This window comes from Castor canadensis, chromosome 3, assembly GCF_047511655.1.
Source record: "Castor canadensis chromosome 3, mCasCan1.hap1v2, whole genome shotgun sequence".
In the NCBI taxonomy this organism is placed as follows: Eukaryota; Metazoa; Chordata; class Mammalia; order Rodentia; family Castoridae; genus Castor; species Castor canadensis.
The window spans coordinates 47,922,602-47,948,933 of NC_133388.1; the positions used below are offsets into that span (position 1 = coordinate 47,922,602).

At 39.7% G+C, this 26,332-nt stretch overlaps 1 protein-coding gene across 1 annotated transcript in view; it reads left to right on the forward strand.

The window, feature by feature from the left end:
• The first annotated feature begins 448 nt into the window (after positions 1 to 448).
• The window catches only part of Slc35f4 (solute carrier family 35 member F4), a 227,004-nt gene continuing 201,120 nt past the window's right edge, over positions 449 to 26,332 (forward strand). Inside the window, exon 1 of the mRNA XM_074067908.1 lies at positions 449 to 614. Within this exon, the coding sequence (XP_073924009.1) occupies positions 512 to 614 (103 nt within the window). The 5' untranslated portion in view covers positions 449 to 511. The remainder of the gene's footprint in view (positions 615 to 26,332) is intronic.

Sequence of the window (26,332 nt, forward strand, 5' to 3'; positions counted from 1 at the left end):
AAGTCTGAACACCTCTCCTTAAGGGCCTTTTAATTATGCTTGGGTTTCTCTCACCCATCACCCTCCTCCCTGAGCCCCTGGCCGCGGTCTCACCTTGTTTCCTTACCCGCCCCTGGACCAAACATCGGGTGGGTTGGGGGTGTCTACTCTTCGGAGAGGGGGCGCCCAAGGGTTAATGCTGAAAGCTGGCCAGGTGGGGCGCCCACACCCGTCCTGACCGCGGTGGGCGTCCGAGGTGAGGGGGCGCTGTTCGGACAGCAGTGCGCCGGTGGCGGGCGGGAGAGCTGCCAGGCCGGCCCGAGTGGGGGCCGCTCCGCCGCCGCCGCCGCCGCCGCCGCCGCGGTGATGCGAAGCCCGTGCTGCGCCGGGCGGTGGAGTCAGAGCCGGGGCGCGGGAGCACGAGCTGCAACATCAGCACCGGCGGCGGCGGCGGCGGCACCTGCACCAGCCCCCGGGCCCCGCGCTGCGCTCTCCGCCCCGCCGCGCCCGGAGCCGCCGCCCCGCGCTCTCTATGGACGTCAAGGCGGCCCCCAACGGGGTGGCCACCATCGAGGACCGGATCCTGCGGATCACCGGCTACTATGGCTATTACCCCGGTTACTCCAGCCAGAAAAGTAAGACGCCGCGGGGCCGCTCTGCGCGAGGCGCGGATGGGAGGTGGGCGGGCAGGCAGGGGCGCATCGGGGGTGCGAAGGGCGCTACGGTCCCGGACACCTGCAGCCCAGCCTGCACTGTCAATGCCACCCTCCTGGCCTCAGGGACCACCTGGCGAAAAGTATGTCCGCTGTCCTCGGTACTGAACCTGGAGACAGCGAAAGGTCCCCGGTAGCTGGAGCCCAGGAGTTTGGGAACAGTGTAGTCTTGGGGGCGGAGGCGCACAGAGGACCCTGTGAGCGCTCCTGCAGCCGTCGGCCAGCTCACCCCTGGCTGATTTACGCCTGGAGGAGGCTAACATGGCTGTTCAATTAGTGGATAGTCTCTAGGGCTGTGTTCCCCGAAAGGCCCTACTGGGTGCCAGGGTGCGCACGGGGCACTGGGGACGCAGGCGGTGGTGGAGAGACTCATAGTTGGGGTGGCTGGGGCGACCGAGCCAGACGTGGGTCCCCGCGCCGACTGGGTCAGCTTGTGCACCCGGGGTTGTTGAGACGTTGCCCGCGCGGGAATTACTCATGATAAAAACGTCTTTAGGAGATGCTCCACCCTGGGCAGAGGAAAGAACCTGCTCAGGTATCTGAGTCCAGGAGCTTGGAGCGAGAGATCCGTGCAAACGACGGGCGGAGTGGGAGGGGGAGGCGCGACACGGCCACCCGCCCCCGCCGCACGTCGCGGCCACTTCTGAGCTGGCGGAGGCTGTTCTGAACCGCACCCGCGTTCTCCTGGCTAAGCGAAGCCCTGCGGCGTGGATGCTATCACGTTTCAGGAGTTTTCCTGGGGGAGAGCGACGAGGGGCGCTGTGCTCCTTGTCGCCTTCCCCCAACACACAAACCCACTGGCTGCAGTTGCTGAGATTAGGTCTGCCAGCCAACGAAGTGAAGCTCGTTTTACTCCGAAATGGGGGAGTAGCTGCGGTTTTATTTCCATGCAGGTGGGATTTCGCTTTTTCTTTATCAGTGCATTTCTGTCGCAATAGAAGGAGCTTAATTGATGTTTTTGCTGTTATTTTTAACTAGAAGCTTTAGAAGCTCCTAGATGCATTTCTGTTTGGTATTTTTGTGTGACATTTTGGGGTGACATCAGTTTTACAGGTTGAGTGAAGCAGTGGGCTGACACAAATCTTGACACATGGGCAAGAAAACACTTTAATTTTCATGTAACTTTGTCCCCTGCTATGGTCTTTCTCTGTTGACGAATAATTCAACTGCTTTGTTCCATGGGCCATTCTTATACAGATATTTTCTAGTTTAATATTTCATTTGCTTTCAGGAAAGGCCTATGTGCTTTGGATGGTTTCTGTCTAGCTGTTTTTAGCAGTAGAAGCTTACATTATTCATTTTCCATACAAAAGTAATTATATAGTGTTAGAATTTTCTGGAAAGAAAATAACATGCTGTGGAATGCTCTTTGAAGTCTTTGTACTATAGCCTCAAAAAACTTCTTTTTTCCCCTCCCTATTGGCAAAAAGTGTCTTGCTTAACCCTAGATACTTATGTGAAGGCATGAATGTATCTTGTGGAAATTGCTTGAATTTCACCTTTGACTATTTTAATTGGGAAGCACGGGATTTTGGTTGTCTAGAGAATGTAGAATTTGTCCATAAAATGACAAGACTCAGTTTATTATTATAACTTTTTATGACAATGGAACTTTGGTTATTGGAGGACAACCCCAAAAGAATACTGGAAAAGTAACATCTTAGATAAGGACATGCTCATATTTTATTTTTGTACTTGCTCAAAGAGCTGCACATGTTTCATTTGCAACACAATAACAGGACAAAAAAAGGGAAAAGCGTTGGCCAAGGTGGTAACTGGAGGCTAAAAGGGATAAAGACGCATTTGGCGTGGTTATTTGTGATGGGTACTTACCTAAATTCAGGCCACAGAGTTCAGACAGTGAAGACAAGAGAATCTCACAAGAATAGAGAATTCAGGGATAGTCAAATAACTCTGAGAACATTCATGCTTTTGGAGGCAGAGCGATTGCCATTTTGCACAGTGAGACACTGGGAGAAGAGAGAGTTGGAAGAGGGCCAGACAACCAAGCACCATGAAATAATCCTGCCCTTAATACAGGCTTCAACTGGTAAACAAACACATTGAAGCAAACCAGTACAATATGGTCAATTGATTTAGCTGTTACCAGCAATGAGCAACAGCTTGGGGAAAGTCTGTAGGAATATATTTAGGGAAAAGCTACATTGCTGAATATCTAATATGAGAAGGCAAGGTGACTTTCTTGACTGTTCACATAAGAGGTCTTAATGTGGGGATGTTCTCCTGGTGTCTATGCCATTTACTTTTTAGAGGTATGTGGAGACTCACCTCTGAGAAGATGCATTGAAGTTTAGCCTCATGTTAATAGGTCTTGCTTCCAAGCTTGTACTTGTCCAGAACAAGTACAAATTGTAGTTAAATTGAAGGAAAAAATAAATGTAATAGAATTCAGAGAAATGAAAGTACTGGTTTGGCCACTCAGCCACCTTATAAAAAAAATCTCATTCAATTTAATGAGCAGTTTACTGAGCTCAGTACAAATATTGTGCTCAGGGTACAAAGATGATCAAAGCATAGTGGCCTGCCTTGAGTTATTTATGGTCCTGGAGGGGAAACAGATTCATCTGCTCAATATGTGTTAATTGAAAACTTCCTATATGTCAGGAAGTCATTGGTGAACAAAACAGATGAAAGTATTTTGTGATAAACATTTTTAAAAAATCACAACAGGATAAACAAAAAATTCATCAGGGAGAGATCATCACAGTTTAAATAGGGTGGTGAGGTAAGACTTCATTGAGGAAGTAACAACTGAGCAAAGACTTGAAGGATGTGAAGGATTTAGCCATGGGGACATCTGGAGGAAGTCATTCCAGGTGGTGGGATCAGTCAGTACTAAACTCTGAGATGACTTGTATATGGCATGCCAGAGAAACAGCAGGAGGCTTTGATAGCTGAAGTAGGATGAACAACTGGGAGAGAGGTTGGATACCAGGTTACTGGGGATAGAAGGGGTCAGGTGAAGCAGGGCCTTTTGGTTGTTGCCATATTGGAGCAGGGGTGTAAAACACCTAGTTAGCATGTTAATGCAATAACCTAGGTGAGAGATGATGGTAGCTTGAGGAATGGCAGTAGAAGTGTGATAGGTGATCAGATTCTGGATATATTTAAAGTTTGAGCTGATGATCTAGATATAGTATTGGCAAGAAAGAGAAGAAAAAAAATTGAGACACATTTTCTGGTTTGACCAAGTTTGAGTTGCTGTCAGTATAAGTGTGGAAGGCTTCAAGGTAGAGGAGCTTAGGGGTAGGGGTCAGAGGATAAGGATAATATTTTAGAAATGAAGATGTATTGGAGATGCAGGGTAACCTTGGAGTTCAGTGACCTCTAATTGGAAATATGCATTTGCCAGCATTCGAATGGTATTTAAAACCAGAGACTGGATGAGACCTTCAAGGAATAAATGTGTAGAGAAGACAAGAGGAAGAAGGATGGAGTCTGGGGCACCAACTTTAAAAGATCAGGCAGATGAGAAGTCATTAAAGGATACCAAGAAGGATCTCTCAGGGAAGTAGGAGGTAAACCAGCAGCATGTGACACTCCAGAATCCAATGAAGAAAGGATTTTAAGGGGAAAGGATCAGAGGAGTCCAATGCTGTTGAAAAGTTAAGTGCAATGAATACTGATAACTAAACTTGAGGCTGGCAGTAGAAGGCTGTTGGTGACTTGACAAGAGCAGGTAGGGTGGAATGACACGTACAACAATGTATATAGAAGAGAATTAGGGAGAGGAACTGGAAACTGTGATCACAGGTAACTCTTCAAGGATTTTTGTGCTAAGCGGAGCAAAGGAGATGAAGGTAGTAGGATTAAGAAAGGTTTCTTTTCTTTTAAAAATGGAAGAAATAGCAGCATTTTTACATGTAAAGGAGAATGACTTGATAGAGAAAATTAGTGATGTCAGAGAGGATATCACATACAGAAGACAAGGGACTTTCCTTTAGATAGGAACATGAATAGAGACCAAGTGTGTAGAGCAGGTGAAGAAGGTGGATAACTGAGATGGTGGGAGTCTATTGAGGTTCTCTTCTGGTTGCTTTAGTTTTTTCCAAATAGAAAGCAAAGTCATCACCTGAGGAGTGAGAATGTGGGAGGTAGAGGTTGGAGGAGAGAGAAGGTGTGAATAGTTAAAACAAATAGGGAGAGTGAACAAATGAACTAGGCAAGTACAGGAAGGTCATCAGGCATTGAAAATTTCTGACCACAGGTTAAAGTGTGACCAGTCAATAGATCATTTTATTCGTTGGCACAACAAAAGCATGGAGCAAGTGAAGAGAAGGATTTAGCCAGAGTTGCATATTATCCAATGTCTCATGATAAATAAAATAGTAGGGGCTAAGGAGTTTTGTTCAAGGAAGGTATTGACCATGGAACTTAAACATGGTATGAGCAAAGAAGAGAGGAAAGCAAGATAATTAGGGATAATTAGGTAAAGGTTGGTAAAATCAATAGATTGGATATCTTAATAGGAACAAAGACTACTGGAAGTTAGTTGGAATTATAGGTGGTAGTTAGACATATAGGGTGGCAATGTAGGATGAAATGTATTAGAGACTTGGGACCTGGCACATCTTCGTGGACATCAATGTCCTTGTTTATATCTATATGGTTAAAATCATTGTCTCACCACAGTCATGCTGTCAACTTTGACAGCTTTCAAGAAAGTTCCCACCTTTTACAGAACAGTTACTCCAGTACCATACTAGTATGTCTTCTCACCCATGTTTGATTTCAGATAGTGATCAGATGCCTTTCTTTGTTCTATGCCTTTTGTACCTGTTGGTCTTTTGTTTTTTTTCTGCACTCCATTAGAATAACAGGTTCTGTGGTTATTTTCTATTGTCAGCTGCAAATTTGTAGTAAAACTTTGCCTGCTTTCTCTGATACCAGCTCCGACCATCCCAATTCCCAAAAAAGAATTCTACCCACTTCTAGAAGTAAGGAATTTGAACCATAATGAAATGATAAAAATTTAAGGTGATGGATATGTTAATTAACCTGAGTTGATCACTACTCAATGTATACATTAATCAAAATATCACATTGTACCTCATAAATACGTACGAAGTTATTATGAATCAAAAGCAGAAAAAGGAACTCTGCGCACACTGGCTCTTTGGTGCTCTGAGTCCTCTGAGGGCTGCTATGACTTGACATTTCTCAAAATTCTTCTCACTTTCCACTTTCCCTGAGTGTGCTTATTCAATCCCAAAACCTTTCTACTATGTGCTAGTAGTTCTAGATCCTTTTTTTTCTGAACCCAGACCCATATTTCAAACTTCTTACTAGCATTCTTACTTGAATGTCCCCAAAGCGTGTCACACATAAAGCAAAATTCATCATTCTGTCCTTTTCCTTCTTATTAAGACTTTTAGCCTCCAGTGTCAGTCTCCAACCAGTTGCCGAAGTCAGAAACCTGGAGTTACACTCAACCTCTGTCCTTTCCTCTTCCTTTATTATCAGTTAATGAGTCCTATCTATACTACCCCACACATGCTTCCCACCCTTCCTGTTACTGTCTTTCTCCTACACATTACATCTTATGCCCAGCCTCAAGTCCTTCCAAACCAACATTCATTTCCTTCCCTAAAGCACAAATCTGTTCATCTTACATTCTGATTAAATACCTGAAATAAATTCACTTTCCGTGGAATAAAGTCCAAATCCTTAGCTTGCCACAATCTGAGCCCAGCTTATATTGCTCTATTTTAGCACACATCCCTAATTGCCAAATAATGCAAGCTTAATACAGAAAATCTGGAAGACAGAAAAGCAAAAAGATTAAGGCAAAATTATTCATAATTTCATCACCCAGAGGTAATTAATGCTAACATTTTAGTCTTTTTATGTGCATACACATGCACATGTTTTCATTTTGAGTAATCCAGATGGGAATTTTATTTTATTTTATTTTTGATGGGATTGGGATTTGAATTCAGGGCTTCATGCTTGCAAAGCCAGTGGTCTACCACTTGAGTAACATCTCCAGTCCATATGTTTTCATTTTGTACTCAACATTTCTCTCATTTATCCATATATTTTAATAATCTAATCTTAATGTATGCATAATCATTCATATATACAATCATCTTTGTCTACCTAATCAATCAATAATCATTGGATTTTTAGCCATTTTTCTTTCTAATCTCATATTTCATACAACTTCCAGTTATAGTCATACAATTTCCTGGTTATAGTCTCATCAAGAAGCAGCTCATTGTTTTAGTGACATTACTGTCTCCATGCTCTTTTGATTTTCTATGCCTTATTACACTTTAGTCCAAATACTTTCTCTCCCTGTGCGTCCTTTTTCACTTTTGGAGAGCTCCTGTTTATCTTAAAAAGCTCAATTGAAATGCCCTGTCCTTTGCAAAGCTTCCCTATGGCCCCAGGCTGGGTTAATCCTCCCCCCTGTGCTCCTGCAATACTGTGTGCTCACCTTTGCTCCAGCACTTAGCACACTATTTTGGGCTGTTTGCTTTGCACAAAACTGTCTCACCCACAGAGCCTGGGGAGGGCAGGGACTTCTCTTTATTTTCAACTAAGGCAAAATGTCTAGTTCATTCTGGTGCTCAGTCAAGTCTGTTTTACTAATGAATGAATGATTTCAGTTTCCTTTAAAGAAACTGGAGAGTTAATTACTTTCACACAGAAAAAGAGAGTACATGATGGTAGTGATGGGAAGGAAAGAAAAAATTACCAGCAGTGAATTAATCAAACAGATGTTCCTATTCAAAGAAGGAGAATATGCCAAATGGTATTTTATGATTATTTTACCTGACTGTAACTTCTGCATTTATGTGCCCTTATTTCCTTAAGTTTTTCTTTTGCATTTGAATTAGAAAGGGCAATTAAAAATATGGAATAGTATAAATTTACTAGAATCATGAGAAAGAAAATGTGCTTCCCCTCCCTCTCTTTTGAAGTGATTACTATTGATCTTCATAGTATGATGTTAACCTAACTCTTAAGCACTCTAACCAAAGTTAAGTTGTAAAATTATCTTTGTAGTGAAATGAATGTGATGAATATTTATACCTGTTTATATTCTTTATATGCTGAGAATAAGCTTTTTATTTATTTATAAGTAATGTGTAATATTTTGGAAACAGTTACAAAAAGGTACCTCTGACATGTAGTATTGATATTTTTTTGAGATAGGATCTCACTCTGTAGCTTGGAGTGCTGGCCTGGAACTCACTATTTTCCTTCTTCAGTTTCCTGAGTACTTGGACTATAGGCGTGTACCACCATGCCTGGTTATAATTTAGTTTTAAATTAGGACATATAAAAGCTGTGTTGGCACTGAGTACCACTGTTTTGGTGTTAGATAATGTGGTAGCTTTTGAAATGTTTATTTTGATGCACCTTTTACATTTAAAGTATAATTTCACAATAAGGCATATAATTATATTATAAAATACTATTACTAGTAGTCAGTGCTTGGATTTAACAGTAAGTTCCTGATATACTTTGGATATCATATGTAAGACCTGATTTGAGACTGTGAGATCTAATGTAAAGATCCCAAACTTTGGCAACAGGAAGACTTAGGTCTACACTTTCGCTCTGCCACTTGCCAGTCTTTCAAACATGCATAAGTAACCTCTCAGATCAGCAATATTGATCTTGTAAAATAGGAGTGAATGATTAAAGTTGTTTCACAGGTAGTTTGGAGGCTTATGTAAGACAATGTATATTGAGTGTCTGGCACTGGTTCAGTGTATGAAAACTGTTAAGATCATGGAGGAAAGCAGTAGAACAAGTTTTTATTGTTTCGAAGAGCCTTGTTCACGTTTTCCTTATAAATAAATGGTTCACTACTTATTTCTCTTCATTTCCAACATTGCCTTCTGAATTGTTGGTATTAAAATTGTATTGTTATTAAAATTACATTAAAGATAATTTACAAATTGCCCAAGTTCACAATGATCTTTATTTTGTTATACTGCCTTTGACTCTACAATTTCTGGTTTTCTTAGTGCTTTAACCAAAATGGGCATGCTTACCTGGATTACTCCAAATGATATTTTATTTAAAATGGACCAGAGGTCATTTCTCATGAGCCTGTACCTCATATATTAATCCAAAAGAGAGGAGACAGTCTAGAACCAATGAGTGATAAAATAGGTCTACATGTCTGGAAATGTGGGGAGGAAGAAGAGTGGAATCCCAGTGGAAGAAAGGTAGCCTGGAGTGGGATGGGGTGAAAACAGGATGAGGACGGTGAACAGATGCAGAGGAAATGAGGGTGAGGGCGAATTGGGGAATGGTAAATTGGAAGTAACATTGTTCTTTGCATATGTGGAGCTTTTAAAGAACACTTCTTTCTTTTAGCTATTTATATATCAGCAAACATAACCATCAGGCTGTTTTATGTTCTCCTTTCATATATACATCATTATAAACACATTCATATATTTCTGCAACATCCTTACAGTTATAGTTTTTAAAGTTATAAAACATTTAATTACTTACGGAAATAAAGGAACATAAAGAGAAAAGTAATCTCATCACCCTAGCACAACTAATATTATTTTTGGTTAATTTTTTTCCGATCTTCTTACTGCATTTAGGACTCCATTTCTTGATTTATTGTGAAATATATATTGCAGTGTAGCCATAATTCTGATATACATAAATTTTGTGCCCTGCTTTTTTCTACTTAACATTTCAGGATAAAGAATTTATGAATTTATTTCCCTTTATCTGCTTTAGAGGCTGGAACTGAATTCTCCTTTCGGAGATCTTGGCTTCAAGAATTTGGGCAAGCTGGTTCTCAGTTATTTGCGACTACAAAAATGGAGACACCTGGCGTGTTCTTGATGGCTTGTTTTGGGTCTAGTCACAGGATTCCACTTGAACTGGCTTCAGCAAAACGGCAGTTCTGGAAAGGCTCCTGGGGAGTCTTTCATGGGTTTTAAGGGCAGGGATAAAGTGCTCTGAGCTGGAATCAGGTACTGGAGTGTTATAGGGGAAACAGGAAGCCTTCTTTCTCTTTTTTTCTGGTACATATTCTGCATTCTTTTCTCTTGCTGCAGGCTGCTTTCTCTGTTTCCTTGTCCAAATGGTCAAAAATAGTCACTGCCAGCAGTTCCAGTGTTTACATGTCCTCTATTCAAGAGAGCAGACAGATTGAGCAAGAATCTCTTACTTCTAAATCCAGAGTCCTGGGGATAGTGACTCTTGGTTTAATGTATTTCACATACACACTCTTGATCTGGGATAGGGTCAAGTTACTCAATCATTGCTGCCCAAGGCTCTTTCCAGTAATAATATTGATTGTGCCAGGAGTGTGGGGATAGAGGGTGGGTAATGTCCAGAGAAAAAGGACAGTCGACTAGAGAGTCAACTTACTAGTGATTTGGTTCACAGAGTTTTACTAAACTTTTTATATCAAATTATAGACTTTGATCAAGCTCCAGTTTGTCTTGGTAGCCATTGGAGTAGATCTGAATGATTTTGGGTGAAGTTATAGATAATGTCTAACCCTACAATCTGAGAAAGTCCAGGTCTCTGTTTAGAGTGCAAGTCCCAGAGAGCTTGAAGAGTTCCCAAACAGTACTGCAGACTGCTTATTAAGCTTATTGAAGTGCCACTGGTTATATCAAGTTTGGAAGACATATTTCTTTTTGTAGGTTAGAGAGGGCAAAACACCAGTTCCTTCAGACTCAATGTATAGTAATGAGGATAACATTTAACATTGTATATTTTAAACAGAGATTGAAACTTACACGACTCTGCAGTCTGGTATTTTGCTATATTTGGATCTGAGCTTATGCCACAATGGTAATAGTGAGGTGTCAATAATTTTTTCTGGTCCTAAAAACTGGACATACTGAGAATTCTTTTTGCCTTTGAAAGCTGAGATTCCTAATGGTGTTAGAGCCACGGGTTTTTGGTATTGATATCTGACTAAATTTCAAGCCATGTGTCTTTGGTAACTATGTTTAATTATAAACATTCTAGAGGAAAGACCCAGGCTGAAGAAGATGGGAGTCATTTGGAGCACCATCTTCCTGATGGAGTTATGCTGGCAGGTTCTAAGAAAGTGGTATACACATCTAAAATCACATTATCATTCCTAGAGACTTTTTAGGATAAACATATTTAAAATTTTGAAACTTTTTATTTCTCCTTAATTTTTTAAAAAAATGGTGAGTACCTGAGGCTGGTGATGCTTGTCTCACTCTTTTTAGTCCACATCCACTTAGAAGTCAGGGTGATTTTTTTTTTTTTTTGAGATAAGACCTTGCTGTGTAGCCCAGGCTGGCCTTGAACTTGTGATTCTCCTGCCTTAGTCTTCTGAGTGCTGGGACTATAGTTGTGCGCTATCATGCCCAGATTTTGGTGATCTTTTAAGAGCATTAGTTAGATTGTGCCATTCCTTTGGTTAACGTCTGCAGTGGCTCATGTGTCTCTTTGGTAAAGCATAGAACTCTGAAACCAGTCCACAGGGTCCTTCATGGCTTGTTCTTTAGCTGGCCCTACTCTTCCATGCCTTTATCATGCTTTGGTCATCCTGGCACAAACCCCAAGCCCTTTCATTGCTCTAGACTGATGAGTGAGCTCTTTCCTTTTCCTGGTCTGTTACCTGGCTGGCTCCTTGTCATCTATCAGGTCTCATATTAAGTGCCATCACCTCGGAGAGGCCTTTGCAGCTTTGTACCGCTATCATCTCATGTACTTTTCCTTTACTGCATTTACTGCAGGTTGCAATTACAATTTATTGTGATTGCTTAATGTCTTCCCTGCCCACTATCCTTTTACCTCTCTAAGGGTAGGATAGATTTATTTTGTTCAGCTGTGTCTAGCACAAAGAATAGTGCCTGCATACTGTGTACTATAAAATTTTGTTGAAGAAGTGATTAAGTATTGTTAAAAATTTCAGGTGGACTCTTTTCAAAACTAATCTCTTTAGTCAGAATAATTTTAGATTTACAGTAAAGTTGCACAGATAATACAGAGAGTTCCTGAATACCCTCACCCAGTTTCTCATATTCTTCGTACTTTCCATTACCCTGGTCACGTGTCAAAACAGAGAAACCATCACTGGTATATTGTATTAATTAAACTCCAGGCTTTATTTGAATTTCACCAGTTTTTTCACTAATGTTCTCTTTCTGTCCCAGAACTTAAATCTGGGTAACCCATTGTGTTTACCTGTCATCTTTCTCTTTTAATGCATTGAACCTCATGGCAGATATTTTGGATCAAAAAACATTTGGAAGGGAAAGTACTAGTTTTCAAGGTGACATAGGACTAAATTCATGTTAGAAATGATTTACAATGTGACATGGTAATCACATACCATCTTAGAGATTGTTTGATAGTGTACAGTGGCTTTTTAAAAAAACATGTCTACTGTTTAACATTTTGGGTAACACAGAAATCTTTTAAAGTATAAATAAAGCTATAAAGCTATTACTTCCTCCCTGTAAGTGCACATATATACCAAAAATTTTTATGAAGTTGATTTTAGTGTACTGGAAATTTACTTCACAAGAACAGGCTATAAAAATGATAATTCCATTGAGTTTTATCTATTTGTTTGAAAAAAATTTGTAACAATGTGTGCAAAAAATTAATGGTAATACCTGGAAATAGAAATAATTTGAATTTGCTAAATAAAATGAACTCCAGTTTTATTCAAAAGCAAACTTTAGTGAGAAAGCTTTGGTGGTTTGTATTGAATAAGAAGCTAAAGTATTGGTGTGGTCTGATGCATGGTGATATGAAACTCATTATTTAACACCTGGTTCACTTCAATTTAATGTTATCTTAACATCTTCTAAAAATTCTGACTCGCAAGGATATGAAACAGCAAATGAAATTAGAGATCTCTCCCTCTCTCTTTGGTTATTTTGTAGGAAGAAGGTAGATTTGTCTCAAGAAACACCAAATTTCCTGAAGACTTTTCAAGGTGAATTAATGTCCCATCATTTCATTTGTGTTCAAGGCAATGAGATAATATTTGAAGCAAGACCTGTACCACTCATGCTGTCTTTGTCAGCAAGGAAAGGACGAATTGATCCATGTTTCAAAGTTAAGGTCCGTCAAGCAGAGTTAGCTTTTAAACACATTCTGCAGCATACATAGGTAATCTCAGAATGTCTGGCAGAGCCATTTTATGACACATTTTCACGCTGGGTCCTTATTTTCTTGAGGAGCTGTGTTTCCAAAGAACTTGAGCTTTTGGGCTTCATTATAATAGCTACTGTCTAGCTTGGAATGAAGAAATGTACCCTTTTCACATCTATAAATTTAAGTAAATCCATGAGTGAATTTCTCTTTACTGAAGTCTTCTAGGAGTAGATTTCCCTTTTCCCTTAAAGTTGATGCAAATATCTTCCCAAATGTCATTTAAAGTTTTCAAGTCATGGTTCCTATAATCACAGTGGGTTCCAGGAAGGAGAATTCCACATTCTGTTGACTTTTCTTGACAAAAACACCTGGCTTTGGTAGAGTTGCTTTGCAAGGCAACAAAAAAGGTTTCTTGTGGGATTATTAAGAACATTCCAGGGGCTACTAGATGCTGATGTTTAAGGCAGTAAGTTGTATTAATGGGAAAAGCTGGCTTCTTCACCAAAGCAACACAACCTACTTTTCTTCCCGTGTACAATTGCAATGCCTGGCATTGCAACTTTTCATGTTTTCTAAACAGCTCACAGAATAGGCTTTCTCCTTCAATGACATTCATATACTCGTGTTGAAAATCAGGAGTTGGGAGTATTGTGAGGCACCCAGTTGTTTGCTTAAGAGAAATAGCATAGCTGCTGCTATCTTGAAGATTTGTATCAAAATTATGGCAAATGAGCAAGTTTAGGGAAAAGATACCATTTGATAAAGACAGTGCTCCCTTTTTTATCCCCTGCTGCAGACCACAAACCAGTTTATCATTTTCCAAGACACACTGGCTCCCTAGGAGTGGGTGTATTCTATTAGCTAGTAATCAGTTAGAATGTTTTTGGTTACAAATAAGTAAAACTTAACTTATATTGGCTCAAGCAATAAAGGAAGTATATTCTCTTATATATCCAGAAGCTGCGCAGTGGAGTTCCTGACATAATGACTTGGACTATAATGAAGTAACCAGATGTTTACCACAGCTACATCATATTATTTGTAAAAGATTTTCTTGATTTAAAAACTCTCTATTAAGCTTTTCATTTAAAAATTTAATAGTTCTTTTTTCTGAATATTTCTCTTAAAAACAAGTCATTTTATTCTTGTTTTATGGGTACAATAACTTTTCTTCTCTCTCTGAGGATATTAACATATTTTTGAAGTTTTCTTCTCTTGAATGGGCTATTTTCTCCAAGTTGCTTTGTGTGTTTTTTAGTCAGTAGTCTTGTATGTTTTGTGATTTTAATCTGCTTATATTCTAGAGTGGGGAACTCAAAAACTGGAATCTGTGAGAATGATTAGATGGGCAAGAACAATAAAGAGTATGGAATTTTACCCTACTTTCAAGTTAAGAAGTTTGTATGTTACAGTTTTTTTTCCTCCTTTTATTTTATTGATTTTACATTTACTTACATGTGTATACCTTGTTTCCACCCCCTCCTCTGCCTTCTAGGCAGATCCTGTCCTGCCCTCTTATTCTCCGATTCTGTTGAAGAGAAAACATAAGAGATAATAAGAAAGACAGCGTTTTTGCTAGTTTGATAAAAAGAAAAAGATAGCTATACAGAGATTCCTAGTGTGCTTCCATGCACTTGTGACTTGCAACCCACATTGGTTCATCTCTACCAGACCTCTTCACTACTTCCTGGTCCCCTTCCCATAGTGGCCTCTGCCAGTTTAAGATTACTTTATTCTCTCCTCTACAGTGAGCACATCAACCACATTCAAGTTTTAGGTTTCCTTTCCTTTCCCTATTTGTCCCATGCATGTTCTCCCCTTAGCATGTGACCCATGTCCAATAATATTACTGCATTTGTTTTAGATCTATAATCCACATATGAGGGAGAACATGTAATTTTGGCCTTCTGAGCCTAACTTCACTTAAGATGATGTCCTCCAGTTCTATCCATTTATTGTGAATGATAAGATTTCATTCTTTATGACTGAGTAAAATTCCACTGTGTATAAATACCACGTTTTCTTAATCTGTTCATCAGTAGTAGGGCATCTTGGCTGTTTCCATAGCTTGGCTATTGTGAATAGCTCTGCAATAAACATGGTGTGCAGGTGCCTATGAAATAACCTGAGTCGCATTCCTTCAAGTACATCCCTAGGAGTGGTATTGCTGGATGATATGGCAGAACTATGTTTAGTTTTTTAAGGAGCCTCCATATTGTTTTCCAAAGTGGTTGTACTTTCTTACCTTCCCACCAGCAGTGTAAGAGGATTCCTTTTTCCCCACATCCTCACCAACACCTGTTGTTGGTGGTGTTTTTGATAATGGCTATTCCAACAGGGATGAGGTGGAATCTTAGTGTGGTTTTGATTTGCATTTCCTTTATGGTCAAAGATGGTGAGCACTTTTTCATGTGTTTTTTGGCCATTTGGATTTCTTCCTTTGAAAAAATTCTGTTTAGTTCAGTTGCCAATTTCTTTATAAGCTTGGTTTTTTGAGCTCCCTGTATATTCTGGTTCTTAGTCCTTTGATGTACACCTAGCACATATTTTCTTCCACTCTGTGGGTGTCCTCTTCAATTTAGAGACCATTTCTTTTGTTGTGCAGGGCTTTTTAATTTCATGTAGCTCCATTTGTCCATCCTTTCTCTTAATTGCTGGGCTGCTAGAGTTCTACTGAGGAAGTGCTTGCCTATACCTATTGGTTCCAGGGTATTCCCTGCTCTTTTGTGTACTAACTGCAAGGTTTGGGGTCTGATATTAAGGTCCTTAATCCACTTTAGTTGATACTAATGCAGGGTGATAGTCACGGATCTTGTTTCAGTTTTTTTGCAGACAGATAACCACTTTTCCCAGCAACATTTGTTGAAAAGGCTGTCTTTTCTCCATCATATGTTTTGAGCACATTTGTAAAAATTAAGGTGATCATAGCTGTGTGGATGCATATCCGGGTCCTCTGTTCTGTTCCACAGGTCTTCATATCTGTTTTTGTGCCAGTACTATGCTGTTTTTCATTGCTATAGCTCTCCAGTATAGTTTGAAGTCAGGTATTGTGATACCTCCAGCATTGCTCTTTTTGCTCAGTATTGCCTTGGCTATTCACAGTCTTTTGTGTTTCCAAATGAAATTTAGGGTTAATTTTTCATTCTATGTGATGAATGTCATTGGAATTTTGACGGGAATTACCTTAAACATGTAAATTGCTTTCGGTAGTATAGCCATTTTTACTATGTTGACTCTGTCAATTCATGAGCATGGGAGATCTTTCCTTCTTCTGTAGTCTTCCTCAATCTCTTTCTTCAGTGGTTTGTAGTTCTCCTTGTAGAGGTCGTTTATATCCTTCATTAAGTTTATTCCTAGGTATTTGATTTTTTTTTTTCGAAGCTATTGTAAATGGAATTGTTTTCCTATATTCTTTCTCAATTTGTTCATTGGTGGTATATAGAAAGGCTACTGATTTTTGTAAGTTGATTTTGTATCCTGCTACATTGCTGAAGCTGTTTATGTTGTGTGAAAGTTTTTGGGTGGAGTTTTTGAGGTATAGGATCATGTTGTCTGCAAATAGGGATATTTTGACTATCTCTTTACCTATTTGTATTCCTTTTATTTCTCCTTCTTGCTTATTGTTTAGGCTAGGAATTCCAGGACTGTGTTGAGTAGGAGTGGGGATATTGGACACTCTTCTCCAGTTCTTGCTTTTAGGGGAAATGGTTTCAGTTTTTTCCCATTATGTATGATGTTGGTTATAGGTTTATGATATATAGCCTTTACAATGTTGAGGTACATTCCTTGTATTCCTAGTTTTCTGAGTGCTTTTATCATGAAGTGGTGTTGAATCTTATCCGAGGCTTTTTCTGCATCTGTTGAGATGATCAAGTGGTTTTTGTCTTTGTTTCTGTTAATGTGCTGTATTACATTTTTTGCGTATGTTGAACCATCCCTGCATCCCTGGGATGAAGCTGACTTGGTCATGGTGAATGATCTTTCTGATGTGCTGTTGGATTTGGTTTGATTTTATTGAGGATTTTTTCATCAATGTTCATTAAGGAGATTGGCCTGTAGTTCTCACTTTTGGTTACGTCCTTGTCTGGTTTTGGTATGAATGTAGTACTGATTTCATAGAATGAGTTGGCGGTGTTCTTTTCCTTTTTATTTCATGGAAAAGTTTAAGGAGTGTTGGTATTAGTTCTTCTTTGAAGGTTTGGTAGAATTCAGCTGCAAATCCATCAGGTTTTCTTTTCTGGGAAAACTCTTCATTGCTGCTTCAATTTCGTCATGTGTTTTAGATCTGTTTAGGTGGTTAATATCCTCTTGGTTCAATTTTGGATGGTCATAAGTATCTAGAAGTTGTTCATTTCTTCAAGATTCTCCAATTTATTGGAATGTAGGTTCTCAAAGTAGTCTCTGATGATTCCCTGGATTTCCTTGGTGTTTGTTGTTTTCTCCCCATTTTCATTTCTGATTTTATTAATTTGGGTCTTTTCCCTCCTCATTTTAGTCAGATTTTTCAGGGGCTTGTTGATCGTGTTTATTTTTTCAAAGAACCAACTTTTTGCTTCATTGATTCTTTGTGTGGTTTTTTTTGGTCTCTATTTCATTAATTTTGGCCCTTATTTTTATTATTTCTGTCCTTCTGCTTGTTTTGGGTTTTGCTTGTTCTTGTTTTTCTAGGAGTTTGAGATGTAGCATTAGTTTGTCTATTTGAGATTTTTCTGTCCTTTTAATATATGCACTCATGGCTATAAGCTTTTCTCGTGGACTGCCTTTGCTGTGTCCCATAGGTTCTGGTAGGTTGTGTTCTCATTTACATTAGCTTCCAGGAAACTTTTGATTTCCTCATATTTCTACTGTGACCAACTGATTGTTGAGCAATGTGTTATTAGGCCTCCAATTATTTGCGTGTTTTCTTCTGTTGTTTTTGTTGTTGAGTTCTAGATTTAATGCATTGTGATTAGATATTATGCAGAGGGTTATTTCTATTTTCTTATATTTGCTGAGGCTTGTTTTGTGCTCTAAGATATGATCTATTTTGGAGAAAGTTCCATGGGCTGCTGAGAAGAATGTATGTTGTGTTGTTGGATGAAATATTTTGTAGACATCAGTTAGGTCCATTTGATTTATGGTGGATTTAGTTCTAGGATATCTTTGTTGATTTTTGGTTTTGATGACCTACCTATCTGTGAATGAGGGGTATTAAGGTCTCCCACTATGACTATGTTGGAGTCTATATGTGCTTTTAAGTCCTTTAGTGTATGTTTGATGAAACTGAGTGCACTGACACTGTGTGCATATAGGTTGGTAATTGTTATTTTCTTTTGATGTATTGCACCTTTTATTAGTATGAAGTGTCCTTCTTTATCTTGTTTGACCAATGTAAGTTTGAAATCTACTTTGTCTGATATAAGTATTACTACTCCTGCCTGTTTTGGGGGCCATTGGCTTGGTAAATCTTCTTCCAGCCTTTCACCCTAAGCCAGAGTTTATTTCTGTCAAGAAGATGAGTCTCTTGTAAACAACAGATTATCAGATCTTCCTGTTTAATTCAGTTTGCAAAATGGTGTTTTCTGATGGGGGAATTGTGTCCATTGGCATTCAGTGTTAATATTGATAGGTATGTGGTGATTCCTGCAATTTAGTTGTTTTTGTTGTTTAAGGATTTGATTGTGTGCAGCTGAATCAATGTTACTCTCTGGTTGCTTGTCTTTTCTTCTCCTGTGGTTTGATGCTTTCCATCCTCCCATGGTTTTGTTTGCTTTCATCTTCTGTGTGCAGAATTTCTTGTAGAATCTTCTGTAGTGGCTTGGTGGTCATATACTGTTTTAGTTTCTGTTCATTGTGGAAGATTTTTATTGCTCCATCATTTTTGAATGATAGTTTTGCTGGGTAGAGTATCCTAGGGCTGAAGTTATTTTCATTCAGTGCCCAAAATATCTCACTCCATGCCCTTCTTGCTTTTAAGACTTCTGTTGAGAAATCTGCTGTTATTTGGATGGGTTTACCTTTTTCTCTCTTAAAGCCTTTAGTATTTTTTCTCTGTTCTCTGTGCTTGTTATTTTAATGATAATATGCTGAGGGGAGGTTCTATTTTGGTCAAATCTGTTTGGTTTCCTGGAGGCTTCCTGTACCTGAATGGGCAAAACTTCCTTGACATTTAGGAAATTTCCTTTATTATTTTATTGAATGTGTTACATATCCCTTTGGTTTGCACCTCTTCTCCCCCTCTTCAATGCCCATGATTCTCAGATTTGGTCTTTTGATGAAGTTGTTGAGTTCTTACATATTCCTTTCACAGCTCTTGAGTTGTTTGACTAAGATTTCTTCTGGTTTTTTTCCTTTAATTTCCATTTTATCTTTGAGCTCTGAGATTCTGTCTTCCACTTGTTCTAGTGTGCTGGAGTGGTCTTCCACTGTGTTTTTTGTTTGACTATAGGGACTTTTTATTTCCAGGATTTCTGTTTGATTCTTTCTTCTGAGGTTTTCCATATCTTTGTTTAATTCCTGTTTTATAACTTCTGTTGTCCTCTTTAATTCATATGTCTCTTTTTATACTTTCACTTTGATGTTTATTGAAGTCCTCTCTGAGTTCCTTTGTTTGTTTTTGTGTCATCTCATGTTCTTTATTTTTGGTGTTTTGAAATTTCTTGAGTGCATCTTGTACATTCTGGTTAACCATGTCTAGTATTTTTTCCATGAATTTCTCAGAGATTGCTTCTTTGAGGGTTTTTTTGTGGGTGTCATTGGGTTCCTTAGTGATATTTATCATTGTTTTGTTGAGTCAGGAACTGGGTATCCATTTTCTTCATTTCCCACTGAATCCTGTATTGAATTTTTTTTTTTTTGAGGAGAGTGGTTTCCATTCCTTCTTCTTCCTTTCTGTCCACTTCGTGCTGTGCAACTATGTTTTTGGTATGCTAGTTGGTGGATTTGATTGCCTTATTTCTTTCCCTGATTTAATTTTTGTGTTGTGACTGACTTGGTTGTTAACTAGGTTGATGTGCTCTATCTGTCCCTGGCCTGGAGGTATAATATAGCATTAACAAATTCACAGGTTCAGTGCCAGACCAGTTGTTTACATATTACATAGAAAACCCCTGATGATAATATCTATAAACAGTTGGAGTTGAGGGGGTAATGGTTATTAGGCTAGTTGTAGATTTTGCTGAGTTGGTAAAGGTAGCACTAAAAGGGGAGGTGGGAAAAGGAGTGGGTGGGTGGGTTAAGAGGTATGAGGGCTGCTGGGTTTTGTGCTCCTTGTGTGTGTTTGGGTGTATTTCTGTTGTTGTAGTGGAGTATGCTTATTTCAGGGATTGCAGAAGGTTGGGGTTGTGTACTGTTGGTACAGTAGGCTTGTCAGCAGGTGGTGAGTATGTAGGAGGGTGGGTTAGTATGGTGACAGGTTGAGGGAGGGTAGGTGGGAGAGGTGAAGACAGGGGCAAGAGTGGATGAGAAGGGGAAGAAAGAGTAGTCGGGAGGGAGAACAATGGATTGTAGTATAGAAGGAGGAGGGAAAGTAAAGGGGGTGAGAAGAGGGATAAGACAATAGTGATGATGAAGTTAATAATACAAGAATAAAAAAGAAAAAGAAAAATAAGAAACACAATAAAAAACACCAGGTTCAGGAACCACAAAAGTTCAGTCTACTGGTAAAAGTTCTGGAGTTGCTCCTTAGGTGTCCAATCCTGGTATTGGCATTCAAGCAGAAGCTCTGATGTGGTCTCACCAGGTGACTGTTTGTGAGTGGTATTTGGACCTTCTGTCCAGAAGATTACTTGGAATTGTGAGGTGAGGTAATACTGCCAGCTCATGCAGGGTGGTCAGAGCTGTTGTTTTCCACCAGGCAGCAGCTGTGTTGCCTTTCAGCTGCAGCTCTGTTTGGTCAGCTCCTCCCCCAGCAAGCTGGGGCAATTCAGTTTTGAATGCTGCCCTCTGTCCCAGAGATCAGCTCCAGGATCCACCTCCTGCTTTGCTTTGGGAGGTTGGCCTGTCGCTCTATCCCTGCCTTTGTGCTTTTCATGATCTCTGCTAAGTGCTGGTAGCTCTTCTGGGAGGTTGGTTTGTTGCTCTACTCCCTCTCTGCCTTTATGCCTTTTCCAGTCTCTACTGGGTGCTGGTGAATCCTCTGAGCAGTTGACTTGTTGACCTGCCCTTGCTCTCAACCTTTGCTGCTTTATGCATGCATCACTGAAAGTTCTGCACTGAGAGTTCAGCTCTTTAACCCACCCCTGAGAGATCAGCACTGAGAGTTCAGCTACTTGCTCCATCCTTGTTCTCCAGGGCAGGTTCAGCATTCCACCCCACCTCCAATGTTGGTGTTAGATTACAGTTTGCTATTTATGTTTTTCAGTTTCACTGGAGTGTGGGGAGATTCAATCTGCCCAGGGGCTGTGCTGGATTATTTTTCCAGAGTGGGTGGGAGGGTGGGTAAAGAAGCTGCAAGTGGTGTGTGATGCTCACCTGTTTCTTCTGTAGTTTCATGCAGGCAGCTTTGGAGCCAGCTGGGGAAGAGAAATGGAGCTGCTGTTTTCAGTACAACATAGCATAGGGAGTCTTTCCATGGGCTAGGGGTCCAGGATGTCACAGAGTTTGATTCTGATTGATTCTGTCTTCTGCTTGTTAGGAGAAGGAAGAAAAAAACAAAAAACAAAAAGAGAAGCAGCTGGGGGCTTTTTCCCCAGGGCCAGAGGCAGAACTTATCTTGCTGGCTGTGCTGGGCAGGATTTTCATGGCTGTTAGGTGAAATTAAAGGATGATTTAAGGATCAGTCTTTGAATTTTATCTGCACCTAATGTGAGGGCAGTTATTATTTTGGCTAGGAGCAATCAGAATTACCGAAGTGTAACCCCAGCATCTCAAGAAGGTTTCTGGTGCCATGGAGCTTAGGAATTCTGATTCCCTACCTTAACTGACATTTTGGATCTCCCTACATAGTAAGTGTTATGGTATAATAGAAGCCATGAGATTTTCGGGTCAGATCCAATGGACTTTATCACTCATAGTGCAGCAAGAACTTTGTGTTTACCTTGTTCTTTTTGCTCCTCAAGTTCCACAGAGGCAATATGGAGCAATCAAGGTAGGTTTGTGTCACAGCTGGGGAATCCTGAGCTTATGAAATCCCAATAATTTATAATGGCCTATAAACAAACTTTCCCAACCTTTGAGACATTAGATGATAAACCTGCCTCCTGTCCTAGGAGACTTTCCTTCCACCTTCCAATAAACCTGTTCACTATACAGTCTCTTGAAAAGGTAGCCCAGAACAAACACCTCTCAATGCCTGCACAAGTTGTGTATAAGTGAAAGAGAGACCCACAGATAATTGCCTCCCAGCAGGTACCTGTCTGTTACGATTTTACTATTTGACAATTGGGCTTTTTCCTTGGGAACATTCACTATCATTTCCTTAAGATCAATTCTGGATCACAGAGGGCTTTTTAAATTTCCTATATGACCACCAGCATTCTGGAAGCCAAGTAGGAAAGAAACCTGGGCTTCTTGGTGAGCAGTGTATAGATTTTCTTAATTCTACCACAATATCAGTATGGCGCCCCAGTCTTCACCTGTGTGTAGTGTCCCAGTAGACTTCTGTTTGAACCTCTCTAGCGAATAAACCTTTTGCCTTGACCAGATTGAAGGGAGGCATAACCAAGTGCTGTGCAAAGTAAAGGAAGGGGTTAAGAATTGATCAGTCTTCTCAGACAGACTTAATTCTGACTTGCTGTTAGTCTTGCCAGGATATCTTTGTTAGTAGTAATGGTTCCACAATTGTGGAGGCTTTGATTGTGAATGGAACTAGTTTCCATCTCATCCACCCTCAGATTAGATTTCAGGTTTCTCAGGCCTGACAATTTAGTTCTTATTTTGTAGCTTTTAGAATTTTATCATTGCATTCTCTCCTGATTCTCCCATTCTTGTGGCTTTATGCCTTTAAAAATAGTTTATTATAATTTTAGTGGAATAACCTGAATGAGCAAATACAGATGTGTATATTATTCAATCTGCCATCTTTACCAGAATTATTGTACTTTCTGTTTCTATTCTTTGAAATCCTCCAACTTGAACTAAATTTCTTTAAAGCAAGATAAACGACATAGTCATAGAGGCAGAGTACATTATCTTTATTTCCTCTCAGTGGGAAGTTATTTTAGATATTACAACATGAGAACAAATTATATTGTCTCTTGATCTGAGTGTTGGTTACACAGATGTGTTTACTTTATAAAAGTGTCATAAAGCTATACACTTAAGTTTTGTACACTTTTCTGTATGCATTTTATATTGCAATAAACAGTTTGCATTAGAGCTAGATTTAATGTAAGTGTGGTGGTCCATACCAGTAATCCTAACACTCGGAAAGTAGAGGCAGGAAGATCAGGAGTTCAAGGCCAGCCTGGCTACGTAGCTAGTTTATGGCCAGCTTTAATTACATAGTGAGACCCTGTCTCAAAAAACCAAGGGCTGGGTTGTAGCTTAGTGGTAGGGTGCTTTTATAACCAAGGGTCTGAGTTTGATTCCCAGCACTGGAAAAAAGTTTACAATAAAAATTGCCCGTTTTACTCCTGCTTATAATGAAGTGCTTAATTACAAATTAATTTGACAAAATAATTTTTTTTCCAAAATTTCAAAGTAACAGAAGATAATTACTTTTGTTTTCCCCAGCCCCAAACACATCTCTTAATCCCTAACTGGTACAGACAAGTGGTTCTCAAATACTTTGCTGAGAATTAGAAACACTTGGGAGTTAAAAAAAAATCCCTATGCCCAGGTTGTATCCCATCCCAATTAAAACAAATTCCCTAGGATTGAGCCCAGGTATCAGTACTTTTTAAAGCTCCCAGGAGATCCCAATGAGAAGCCAAAACCATGAGCAACAGCTTAGGGAAGTGTTTCTAAAGCTATGTGGTTCTTCACCCAAACCAGTTTGTGTTTTCAAATTTCTAACTTATCATAGGCTAAAGCTCTGGCAAAATGATTAAAAATAAATATTAGGAAAAAAATCAGACACTGAAACATCATAGTGGTGTTCAGTTGCTATAAAGATTTCTTAGTGCTTATTTTCAATTTCCACAGACTGATAACACTTCATGGCCAGGAACAGTCTCGTCTACAGGGCATACTTATAGTAGCACTGTATAGGGATTAATCTTTCTTTTCTAGCCCAAGCTAGGCTTCCACATCCTCTTCTACCCATGAAAAAGTCTTTTTGGAGACTCAAGAGGGTTTGGGCTAGGCTTGTAATGTGTGTTCCCATCCACGTGCCATAGCCCCTCAACACATTTCATCCCAATCATATGCATTTCTTCATGGTATAAAAATCATTTTTCATAACTCAGGGGTTTGAGATTGTCCAAGTGTCATTTCCCATCAACTACATTAATTCAGAAAAAATTCTTGGCTGCTGATGTCTTAACATGTAATCTCATGCATATTTGTACTGGATTTAATCTGTAGATTGGGCGAGTACATGAATTTTCAGGGAAAAAACTCACTGAAGACATTCTGGAAGAAAAATTCCTTAAACTCTCAGTGATTTTGCATCTTATCCTAGAATGCAGTGAAAACTGTCCTTTGATTTGGGCTAGGATCTTCACAGGACAACTGGAGTCAGAGAGGCCTGTGGGAGCGGCCTGGTGTTTTTGTAGGACTCAGTGAGAGGAAGTGGGCTGCACTAATTATCCCTATACACTTGGCCCAATATTCTGACAACATGGAGATTTACTCATGTGGAAGGAATCCCCTTAGGCTCATGAAGCATAGAATGGAGAGACAGGTTTGGAATTGGTGGGAGCCTTCATCAGGGGAAGAGCTCAGAATAAGTCAGATGATGAGTGTTCTTATATTTGCACGTTACCCTTTCCCTTTGGGAACTTACTTTGATAGTGCAATTAGATTCTAGTTGAAGTAGATCATCTGATTACTTTGGTCTAAGACCTCTCTCTCTCTCTAAATACAGGCTTACCTCTTTCAGGGAGGATGGCACACTTATGCTTGTTAGAGAACCAAAATTCTACATATTGTTAATTCCACTCTGTGCCTGTCAGACTTTAATAAAGCTGTCTTCAACAGCCTTATTACTCCTCTTGATTTTTGTTGCATTTTGGTTATATTTTATAGGTGTGTAGAATTTTATGACAATTTTCTTTTTTTTTATTTATTTATTCATATGTGCATACATTGTTTGGGCCATTTCTCCCCCCTACTCACCACCCCCGTCCTCTTCCCTCCCCTCACTTCCAGGAGGACCTGTTCTGCCCTTTTCTCCAATTTTGTTGAAGAGACAACATAAGCAATAATAAGAAAGACATAGTGGTTTTGCTAGTTGAGATAAAGATAGCTATACAGAGAGATTCCTAGCATTGTTTCTATGCACAAGTGTATTACAATCCAAGTTGATTCATCTCTACCTGACCACTTCACTACTTCCCAGTCACCTTCCCATAGTGACCTCTGTCATTTAAAGGTTTCTGTATTAGCTCCTCTGCAGTGGGGACATCAGACACTTTCAAGTTTCGGGTTTCCCACCTTTCTCCATTCCTCGCATTTGTGCTCTCCCCTTATCGTGTGACCCAAGTCCAACAACATTACTGCCTTTACCCTAGATCTAAAGTCCACATATGAGGGAGAACATATGATTTTTGGTCTTCTGTGCCTGGCTAACCTTGCTCAGGATGATGTTCTCAAGTTCCATCCATTTACTTGCAAATGATAAGATTTCATTCTTCTTCATAACTGAGTAAAATTCCATTGTGTATAAATGCCACATTTTCTTAATCCATTCGTCAGTAGTGGGGCATCTTGGCTGTTTCCATAACTTGGCTATTGTGAATAGTGCTGCAATAAACATGGGTGTACAGGTGCCTCTGGGGTAACCTGAGTTGCATCCCTTTGGGTATATCCCTAGGAGTGGGATTTCTGGATCATATGGCAGATCTATGTTTAGTTTTTTAGGAAGCCTCCATACTGTTTTCCAGAGCTGTTGCACTAGCTTGCATTCCCACCAGTAGTGTATGAAGGTTCCTTTTTCCCCGCATCCTCGCCAACAACCGTTGGTGGTGTTTTTGATGATGGCTATTCTAACAGGGGGGAGGTGGAATCTTAGTGTGGTTTTGAGTTGCATTTCCTTTATGGCCAGAGATGGTGAGCATTTTTTCATGTGTTTTTTGGCCATTTGAATTTCTTCTTTTGGGAAAGTTCTGTTTATTTCAATTGCCCACTTCTTTATTGGAACATTGATTTTGGGGGGGTTTAGTTTTTTGAGCTCCCTTTATATTCTGGATATCAGTCCTTTGTCTGATGTACAGCTGGCAAATGTTTTCTTCCACTCTGTGGGTGGTCTCTTCTGTTTAGAGACCATTTCTTTTTTTGGGCAGAAGCTTTTTAAATTTATGATTAAAATTAGTCCATCCCATTAGTCCATCCTTTCTCTTAGTTGCTGAGCTTCTGCGGTTCTATTGAGGAAGTCCTTTCCTATACATATTGCTTCCAGAGTATTTCCTGTTCTTGTGTGTACTAACTTCAGAGTTTCGGGTCTGATATTAAGG